This window comes from Hordeum vulgare, chromosome 6H (assembly GCF_904849725.1).
Source record: "Hordeum vulgare subsp. vulgare chromosome 6H, MorexV3_pseudomolecules_assembly, whole genome shotgun sequence".
NCBI lineage: Eukaryota > Viridiplantae > Streptophyta > Magnoliopsida > Poales > Poaceae > Hordeum > Hordeum vulgare.
Genome location: NC_058523.1, coordinates 149,176,580 through 149,186,625, shown reverse-complemented (window position 1 = coordinate 149,186,625; position 10,046 = coordinate 149,176,580). Strand labels below are relative to the sequence as shown.

The following is a 10,046-nucleotide window of genomic DNA, read 5'->3' as shown; positions in this document are numbered from 1 at the left end:
GCTTCAGCCATAGGGTCTATCATGTATGCAATGTTGTGCACAAGACCGGATGTCAGCCTGGTCATAAGTATGGCGGGAAGGTTTCAAAGTGATCCAGGAGTAGAACACTGGGCGGCGGTTAAGAATATTATGAAGTACCTGAAAAGGACTAAGGAAATGTTTTTCGTTTATGGAGGTGACGAAGAGCTCGTCGTAAAGGCTTACGTCGATGCAAGCTTTGACACTGATCCGGATGACTCTAAGTTTCAAACCGGATACGTATTTATATTTAACGGGGGTGCGGTAAGCTGGTGCAGTTCCAAGCAAAACGTCGTAGCTGATTCTACATGTGAAGCGGAGTACATAGCTGCCTTAGAGACGGCTAAGGAGGGTGTCTGGATGATGCAGTTCATGTCAGATCTTGGAGTAGTGCCAAGTGCACTAGACCCAATCAATCTGTTCTGTGACAACACTGATGCCATTGCTCTAGCCAAGGAACCAAGGTTTCACAAGAGGACCAGACACATAAAGCGACGTTTCAATGTCATCCACGATTACATCAAGGAGGATGACAAAAATATTTGCAACATACTTCGGATCCTATAGCCACCCCACGTCCTCTCTCCGTCTCGAATCGCATCGTGCCACGTCCCCACGGTCGTTGAACTAGTTTTATATCTCCATTTACATCATCATCCATTGGAGTTGTATTTTTACATCACCAATTTACATCATCTATTGGGGTTGCCTTTTTTAAAAGATGTAAAATGTATTTTTTTTTAAGATGTGAACATTTACATCTTTTGTTTTACATATCCATATTTACATCAATCTATTAGTGATGCTCTAAGTTTGGTTCACGCATGGAAATCCGAGAACAAAAATCACGGTGCGGATGCCATCCAAGTTAGGGCCAGTTCTTTTGATAGCTTTTTTGGGCTTTTAGAATAAGCTACCCCTACCCAGCTTATTCTATAATCTCATCTAAAAATATTTTTCTAGAAGCCTAGTAATCAAGACTTAATTCGTAGGTTTTTAAAAAAATATATTTGATTGAGCTTTTAAAATAAGCTGGGTAGGGGACAACTTATTTCAGAGTTTGTAGAAGCTATGAAAAGAACTGGTCCTTATATGGCGTGTCGATCGATCCTAACCGCAACCACCAAACTAGCTAGTTCCAGCGAGCCGAGGTCACAACAAAGATGGTCAGATAGATGTGTTATACACGCTCTCGTGAGTCTATAATGGTAAATTGCAGTTGCACACTTGCAGTGGAGTTCAGCAAGGCTCCTCTTCCTTACGCGTGTTGGCGGTGACCTGCCTGCCTGCCATTCTGGTCTGAGCTCAGTCCGGAAATTCAAGAACAGAAATGGACGACGATTCCTGGCGCGGCGTGGCGTGCGTCCGTCTTGTACCGCGATCGATCTGCGACGCTGCTGAGGTACATGGACGCGCCAACTGCCGCCGGTGCTGATCAAGACGGTGGTACCAGCTACGCCTAGATCACATCGTTTTCCAACGAACGCTCCGACGTGTAAGCAAGCGACGCCGGCCGTGCCGTCACCCCGTCTATTCCATTCCCGTCGATGGTTGCGGCCCTTCGGGTCCAAGACTGCCTCCCCTCGATGCGCGTTTCTTGCGTCTCCCCCGCGCCGATCCCTCCACGCGCACGCACCGAAAGAGATCCGCGATTTTTCTCAGAAAAAAGAATCCCCTTCTTCTTCCTCGCGGAACCGAAATCGCCACTCGCCCACCTTCTGTGGTCGCTCTCCGAGCTCTCGGAGTGCGTTGTCGCCGTCGCGTCGCTTGTAAGCCTGTTGCTTGACCCTCCCGCCTTCCTCCGTCTATAATTGACGGTTCTTGGAGGCTCTCCTTGCCCTGTATTGTACGCCCGGAGTGCGGTGGCAGTCGAGCGTTGACGGCTAAGGAGTGAGTGGTTAGTGTATTCTTACGGAGGGAGGGGAATGGCGCGAGGCGTGGCGGCGGCGGCGGCCTTGGGGGTCGTGGCGGTGCTCTTGACCGCCGCCGCGGCGAAAGTCTGCACCAACACGTTCCCGTCGTCGGATTCGGTGGCGACCCACGCGGAGCGCGCCGCGGCGCAGCTGCGGCTGCCTGCCGGCCACGGGCACGGGCACGACCACGAGCAGCACCTCACCCCGACCGACGAGTCCGCCTGGATGGAGCTCATGCCGCGGAGGTCCCTAAGCGGCGGCGGCGGCAGCACCCCGCCGCGCGAGGCGTTCGACTGGCTGATGCTCTACCGCAGGCTCCGGGGCGGCGCCGCCGCGGTGGACGGCCCCGCGGGCCCTTTCCTCTCGGAGGCGTCGCTGCACGACGTGCGGCTCCAGCCGGGGACCATCTACTGGCAGGCCCAGCAGACCAACCTGGAGTACCTGCTCCTCCTGGACACAGACCGCCTCGTCTGGAGCTTCCGCACGCAAGCCGGCCTCACGGCGACCGGGACGCCCTACGGCGGGTGGGAAGGGCCCAACGTCGAGCTCCGGGGACACTTCGTCGGTGCGCCGCCGCCACAATCTTGCCCTGCTCATTCCCACATGCCAGTCGCTCGTCTCAACTGAAATTTTGTTAGCCTGACGCTGTTCTCTGCATTGCAGGGCACTACCTGAGCGCCACGGCCAAGATGTGGGCGAGCACGCACAATGACACCCTCCGTGCCAAGATGTCGTCAGTCGTCGACGTGCTATACGACTGCCAGAAGAAGATGGGCACAGGGTACCTGTCAGCCTTCCCATCAGAGTTCTTCGACCGCGCTGAAGCCCTCACCACTGTCTGGGCTCCTTACTACACAATCCACAAGGTCTACAAAATGTTTTAGCCTCTGCTCCTCCTTGAACAGCATGTAAATCATTGTGTTGAATTGCACTCTGGATCCCATGACCCGATATCCTGTGTTCTGTACTTCTATTTCGTTTGGTTCTCTAACGAGTTTTCTTGCTGCGTGTGTGAATTTTTTGGTTTGTAGGTTATGCAAGGGCTTCTTGATCAGTATACGGTGGCTGGAAACTCCAAGGCCCTTGAGATGGTTGTTGGGATGGCTAACTACTTCAGTGACCGGGTGAAGAATATCATTCAGAAATACAGCATCGAGAGGCACTGGGCATCGCTCAACGAGGAGACTGGGGGCATGAATGATGTGCTATACCAGCTCTACACAATAACGGTGATTCACTGATTATGTCTAGTTTGTCATCTGCGTTACTGTTTTGAAAAGTACGTTTCGAATGGAGTTCAGAGTTGCTTATTTCTCTAAGTTGGACAGGATGATCTGAAGCATTTGACACTGGCCCACCTCTTCGACAAGCCATGCTTTCTGGGCCTGCTTGCACTTCAGGTCTGCTCACTTGATTCCCTAGCCCTGACTCCTTTGATAATTCAGCATCATCAAGTAATGCATGATAGTAGCTCATTATAGTCCAGCGAATGAAACCTCTTGTCTGGTTTACACGTCATACTAATCTCTATTTTACATCATAGATTACCATGTCAAATATTTTATGAGTTTTATTCGGTTTAATTTGTTGGTGTCTATATACTAAATACAATATAAATCATGTCACTACCACAATTAATGTACAATTTAGTAAACTCATAGCTTACAATGCATACCTACAAGAACATCATTCCTATTGCAGGAATTCCTTGGGAGTAATTCTTTGTGGTGTTTCATTTTCAGGCTGACAGTATTTCAGGCTTCCATTCCAATACGCACATTCCAGTTGTCGTTGGTGCGCAAATGAGATATGAAGTAACTGGTGATGTTCTGTACAAGGTAAAAAATTATGCAAATCATGCTTTCTGGAGAGTTGAGCTACTCACTCATTGACGGGGAAAATTATATCTGGAGATACGAGTGTAAGCGTATAAAGTTAGCAGTTCAGATTGCCATATTGGCTACTCTTTCAAAAAAGAAAACAATATCATTATTTCGCTTCTAGTGTAGGCTTTTCAGCAATATTGGTAAACGTCCAAAGATAGTTGCAAGTTGGTATAACTTCGTCTGTGGCAAAACTGTGTTCTCTTGGTACCATTTTTTGGTGCGGAGAAAGGAATGCTAAACTAGGGTGCTCATTTTGTGGGAGTTATGCTGCTTTGTTTACTTCAGTTTTTCTTCTGCCCTCCTCATGCCAAAGATTTTGATTGGTATTTTATTGAGGTTATGTCGGTTCCTTCTTTTCTCATTTTGACTCCATTCAAGTGAAGCTGCATCAAAGCTGACCGTAATCCTAATTCCTGAAACAGCAAATTGCAACGTCCTTTATGGACATGATAAATTCTTCTCATAGCTATGCAACTGGTGGGACATCTGCTGGCGAATTCTGGTAACATACATATAATTCTGGATGCCTAATATCGATAATGAATGGCCATGGTTACCTTTTGGGTTGAAGCTTATACCCTCAATCTCTTTTCAGGTCCGATCCAAAGCGTTTAGCTGCGACTCTGAGTACTGAAAACGCGGAATCTTGCACTACCTACAATATGCTCAAGGTATACAATTATGAAACCATTCTCTGAAACATTTGTTTTCTCCTCCAAAAACGTGACGAATGCAAGCGGTATGCAGGTTTCGCGCAACTTATTCAGATGGACAAAGGAAATAGCATATGCGGACTATTATGAAAGGGCGCTGATAAATGGTGTATTAAGCATCCAGAGAGGGACGGATCCCGGAGTGATGATTTACATGTTACCCCAGGCACCTGGAAGGTCTAAAGCAGTAAGCTATCATGGTTGGGGAACCAAGTATGATTCGTTCTGGTGCTGTTATGGAACAGGTAATATTTAAAGCCTGCTGAGTAGTGTTTACTATATGGCATTGCCGCCTTCATATTAAAATCAAGCAACTGTGGCATTTTCCTTGCGATTCTTGCTTTCTGCTCTAAGTTGTGAAGGTTGTGGTTCAAAATTGGAAAGTTCTTGTGTATGTTCTGTTTTTGTATTTGCAGGGATCGAATCCTTTTCGAAACTTGGCGATTCTATTTACTTTGAGGAGAAAGGAGAGACACCGGCACTCAGCATCATTCAGTACATACCAAGCACATTCAACTGGAAAACAGCTGGGGTTACTGTTACCCAACAACTCGAGCCCCTCAGCTCACCGGATATGAACGTTCAAGTTTCACTCTCCTTTTCTGGAAAGGTAATTCTTCTCGAGTTTTTTTGGCATGAAATTCATATCAGGGCATGCAAAGTTAGCCTCCGTATTTTTGTGCAGAATGGACAGTCTGCTACATTGAATGTGAGAATACCAACATGGACATCTGCCAGCGGTGCGAAAGCAACTTTAAATGACAAAGATTTGGGATCAGTAACTCCAGGTATAATCGTTTGAATGTATGGTACCATTTCAGCTATAGCCGTCAATTTTGTGGAAGCAAGTGTTTTATTTGATCTTATTGTGTGGTCAGGCTCTTTACTCTCAGTCACCAAACAGTGGAACTCAAATGATCACTTATCACTGCAATTCCCGATTGCCCTAAGGACCGAAGCAATCAAAGGTAAACAATTTTGGATATCTCAACTGCTATGAAATACTCCCTCCGTCCCAAAATAAGTGACTCAAAAATGACTCAACTTTATACTATACTCCCTCCGTCCCAAAATAAGTGACTCAAAAATGACTCAACTTTGTACTAACTTTAGTACAAAGTTGAGTCATTTTTGAGTCACTTATTTTGGGACGGAGGGAGTATATGCATTGATATATCCAAGCTTGAAATAGCACATAGCTAATTTGTTGAGTTCACAGACACAATAATTTGTCATGTCCTTCCTAATGCTAAATTAAAAATATGCAAGCTAATAGTGAACATTTCTTTTGTTTCTGCCCTTCCTATGTTATTCTAGCTAGAATCTCCAGTAAGTTATTAATTCATAACTATGCCTCAGATGACCGGCCGGAGTATGCATCTCTTCAAGCAATTCTATTCGGGCCATTTGTTCTTGCGGGTCTCTCCTCCAGTGATTGTGATGCAAAAACCGGCAGTGCTGTTTCAGACTGGATCACTGCAGTTCCTTCGTCACACAACTCACAGCTGATGACCTTCACACAAGAATCAAGTGGGAAGACATTCGTCCTGTCAAGCTCAAACGGCTCTCTGACAATGCAAGAACGGCCTACAGTCGATGGCACAGACACCGCCATCCATGCGACATTCAGGGTGCACCCTCAGGACACAGCAAGGCTGCATGGCACCTACGGCGCAACCCTTCAAGACACCTCTGTGCTGATCGAGCCATTCGACATGCCAGGGACGGCGATCGCCAACGACCTCACCTTGTCCACACAAAAGAGCACTGGTTCCTTGTTCAACATAGTATCAGGGCTCGACGGGAAGCCGAACTCGGTTTCGCTCGAGCTCGGGACCAAACCAGGGTGCTTCTTGGTGTCTGGGGCAGATTACTCTGCCGGGACAAAGATCCAGGTCAGCTGCAAGAGTTCCATTCAGAGCATTGGCGGGATATTCGAGCAGGCGGCGAGCTTTGCACAGGCCGCTCCGCTGAGGCAGTACCACCCGATAAGCTTCGTCGCGAAGGGGGTGCAGAGGAACTTCCTCCTGGAGCCATTGTACAGCCTGAGGGACGAATTCTACACGGCTTACTTCAACCTTGGGGCCTGACGCCGCAAGGTCACTTGCGCCTTGGCACAAACAAACAAACCAAGAATAATACACGCCATCTTTCTTTCTCATTTATACTGTAGTTTACAACAGGCAATAGAAGAGGAAATTAGTTGTTTCTTCTGGAATACTATGAAATTACAGCTAAATACGATAGTGTCGTTTCTTTGGTGAACAAGTTACTTCTGTTTGTGTGAATTTTCTTGTTTTAAGATGAACAAACCATGATGTTCATATATGTTGAAAAATGCTGCTAAAAGTTAACTGCGTCCTTTGGCATATATGTTGCTGCTTATCCTGGTAATGGATAAGTAGTCAGGGCTAGTAACAGCACCTAATCTTGCGAATTAAAATACATCTCCAGCTACCGGGAGGAGGGCAAAGTCTGGGTCCTATCCACTCTCATAAACAAATGCTGGAGGAATCAGTGCCTGCATTTGTTTAACACATCTCTGCTCAACACCCGGCAAAAGAGTTGATCAATGTGCACATCATGTCTAGAGGGGCCTGACCACAAATGAAGCAAAAGAAAATTCTTTCCCCTGGAAAGAATAGTTTGGCGCAACCAATTGGCTTCTTTCCAAGGGACAATCATGCCAAAACAGCTCAATACAGATTTCATCAACCCATGTGTTGCAGTAATTGTGTATGTTACGATAGAAGATGCAAGGGGGGGCAAGATTTCGGATTCGACACCTGGATTTGTGAAACAATCAGCATTCCCAATCAAACGCTGAATCCTGTTTTAAACTACAGCTTTCCTAGGATGGAATTTTACAACTGGTGATCAGCCGCAAGGTCTTGATTCTCTTCATTTTGAGTTACTTAAGCATATTATTCCTGGCATGTGAAACATCAGGTGTATTTACTTCAATCATAATCCACATGACATATGCTTGGCATGTGAAATATTCAGATGTATTTACTTAAATCATAATCCACATGACATCGGAATTAGAGGGATGACATGAGAACTATACCCATGTTTCCCATTGCTATCAGATTTTAGAGAACTGGCTTCAAATTTGATGTATATTTGAGAGTTGAGAGCTAACCAGGTATAATTTTGCAAACTTGCCCTGATGAAAAACAACACCAACTATACAACCATAAACATGATTCAACATACTCAAATATGTGAAATGAACTCACACGCAATATGATGAACCATTGCTGGTTACTATTACTGATCAGAATTTAACACACATGGGACAATAGTACATAAACAGAGCTAGCTAAAATGAGAAGCCACAATACTGACCGAAAAAACCACCATGAATAAAGTTACACAACACGCAAACCATTCGGAATGACTGAGAGGATTGAGTTCTTGCAGCTGCCACGACGCAGTGTGCATCACGATGCCGTACAATTTAGGAAATGTGGCAGCCAACAAGAAAGGGAGGTGCAAGGATGGCACAGCAAAGATGGATGATGAACCTTGGCAGATTGCAACCATTTCTTCCCTGTAGGACACCTAAATCTTGTCGAGCTTCTCTGCCTTCACCACTGGGTTGGCCTTGGCGATGGCATCCCTAGCTGCAGTCCGGTAGTCGAACTGGCAGTCATGCTTGTCGGAATAGCGGTGCAGCGAACAGTACATGTTACCGCATCTGCAGTTGAATCCCGTTAGCCCAACCCTCTTCCTGCAAGTTGAGCACCGATTCGGCCCCTCCTTCCTCTTGGGGCTCACGGCAACAGCTTCGCTAGTGCCTGCAACATCAGCAGCAGGCTGCACAACGAGTGCCTTCACGTCAACTTGAGCAACCGCCACCTCAGCGCTCGCAGCCACAGCCGCAACAACAACAGGTGCTTTCCCACCGTCGCCACCGTTAACAATGCTATCAAAGGAGGAGGCAGCCAGCTTGGCCTGTTCCTCCTTCATGACCATCTCCTTGTGGCACTTGGAGCACATGTTCATGGTCGCGGCACTGCCAAAGAAGCCGCAGTTATTAACGCATAGGATTGGGCCCTCTGGCTGCTGGCAACCCGCCTCCTTGTGTTCCATCTTGAACAACTGTGAGCTGCACACAGAACAGACAACGGTAAACATCAGCATCAAACGAGGAAGAAACAATTGCAATCTTACAAGAGCAAGCGCAAAACCGAGTCAAGCCACACAACGAGGATCCTAAACGTACCGGAGCATAAAACTATGCTATGAGTTGTAACTGCCAGGCACAAACAATCGTCGCCGCAGGGAGGAGCGCACCGCTCTTTCTTTCTTTCTGAAACAAGATCCTGATTTCTAGGAAATCAACATGCCAAAAGCGACCTCTCCCCAACCACGGCTACCAATCAGAGCCACTTATTACTTCCATTTCGCCGACGGTCCAGACGAGGAACGGGGCACCGAATTCAAATCTCGAAAACCGGAAATCTCTCCCGAGAGACGATAAATCGAACACGACGCGCGGCAGCCACGCCGCGTGATTCAGCTAATCCTGACGGCTTTAATTTATTTCAAAAAAAAAGGTAAATCTAATCTAATCATTTCCGCCCAGAAGGAACAGGAAGGGGGGAAAACAACACGCAAAGACTTCTACCCGAACCGGACCAACCACCGAACGGAGCCGCGGGCATCACAGAACGCGGCCCCCTTCCGTCGATCCCCGCACCGGACGAAGCAGCCGTCCGAGGAACCACACAGGACTGCCTCCTCGAGAACAAAACCCACGCGGATCGACGAACGGGACGCCGAACGGACCAGATCAGAGCGGGCGAGGGGGAGAGGGAGGGGGGAGGGGGAGAGGGAGGGGGGAGGGGGCGAGCTAACCCTGAGGCGAGGCGGCGGCGGCGGCGGCGGGGCCGGAGGAGGAGGCGTGCGGGGATTGGGAATCGCGAGGAGCTCGGCTCGATTGGGGGCGTCACCAGGGACGAGGACCGGGAGGTGGGGGAGGGGGAGATAAAGGGAGGTGGGCGGAGCCACCGGTGGGAAAGGACCGGTTTGCCCCTCCAGGCCGCTGGGGCTCCGCCCGAATGGCCCGTCGGATCTGGGCCGGGTTGGCAGGTGGGCGGCTGGGATTGAGTTTGGGGCGGTTTCGCGGATGGGTCCCTGGGAAACGGCCGGCTTCTAAAGTGGGGCTTTTCTTCTTTCTTGACGGGGAAGAAGGAGGATCGCGTCGCTTTCTCATCTTTATGGTGTGAATGGGATGAGTGGATACTCCTCCTCTCTTCCTCCTTTCCACTCGCCGATGGCGGTGCTGTCGTTCGTTGCGTCTCCTTTTTGAATTCGGAATCGGTTTCGTTGCTTACTACTCCCTCCGTTCCTAAAATGTATTAATATAAGACATTTTAGAAATTTCACTAGAAGACTACATACGAAACAAAATGAGTGAATCTATACTCTAAAATATATCTATGTACATTTGTATGTAGTTTATAGTACGATCTTTAAAAGTCTTATATTTAGGAACGGAAGGAGTA

General features: G+C 47.8%; 2 protein-coding genes and 1 long non-coding RNA gene across 4 annotated transcripts; 2 read left to right on the top strand and 1 right to left on the bottom strand.

Moving 5' to 3' along the window:
• The first annotated feature begins 1,254 nt into the window (after positions 1–1,254).
• On the top strand, positions 1,255–6,798 carry LOC123402899. Its single transcript, XM_045096865.1, has 12 exons — positions 1,255–2,496; positions 2,595–2,797; positions 2,963–3,160; positions 3,260–3,331; positions 3,674–3,769; positions 4,240–4,319; positions 4,413–4,488; positions 4,565–4,775; positions 4,947–5,140; positions 5,216–5,318; positions 5,409–5,498; positions 5,890–6,798. Exons 1-12 carry the CDS (start codon positions 1,944–1,946, stop codon positions 6,618–6,620), a joined length of 2,607 nt encoding a protein of 868 aa, XP_044952800.1. The 5' UTR covers positions 1,255–1,943; the 3' UTR covers positions 6,621–6,798.
• On the top strand, positions 3,767–4,078 carry LOC123402901. 2 transcript variants are annotated; one of them, XR_006611368.1, is made up of 2 exons: positions 3,767–3,852; positions 3,941–4,078. It is a non-coding gene; the product is annotated as an uncharacterized LOC123402901 (long non-coding RNA). The 2 variants fall into 2 exon arrangements; XR_006611367.1 differs by having other exon boundaries at positions 3,775–3,852; positions 3,936–4,078.
• Positions 6,799–7,780: 982 nt separating the features above from the next.
• LOC123402900 (zinc finger A20 and AN1 domain-containing stress-associated protein 8) lies at positions 7,781–9,520 on the bottom strand. The gene is made up of 2 exons (XM_045096867.1): positions 9,397–9,520; positions 7,781–8,644 (listed from the first exon to the last, which is right to left on the bottom strand). Exon 2 carries the CDS (start codon positions 8,626–8,628, stop codon positions 8,098–8,100), a length of 531 nt encoding a protein of 176 aa, XP_044952802.1. The 5' UTR covers positions 8,629–8,644; positions 9,397–9,520; the 3' UTR covers positions 7,781–8,097.
• Positions 9,521–10,046: the final 526 nt, after the last annotated feature.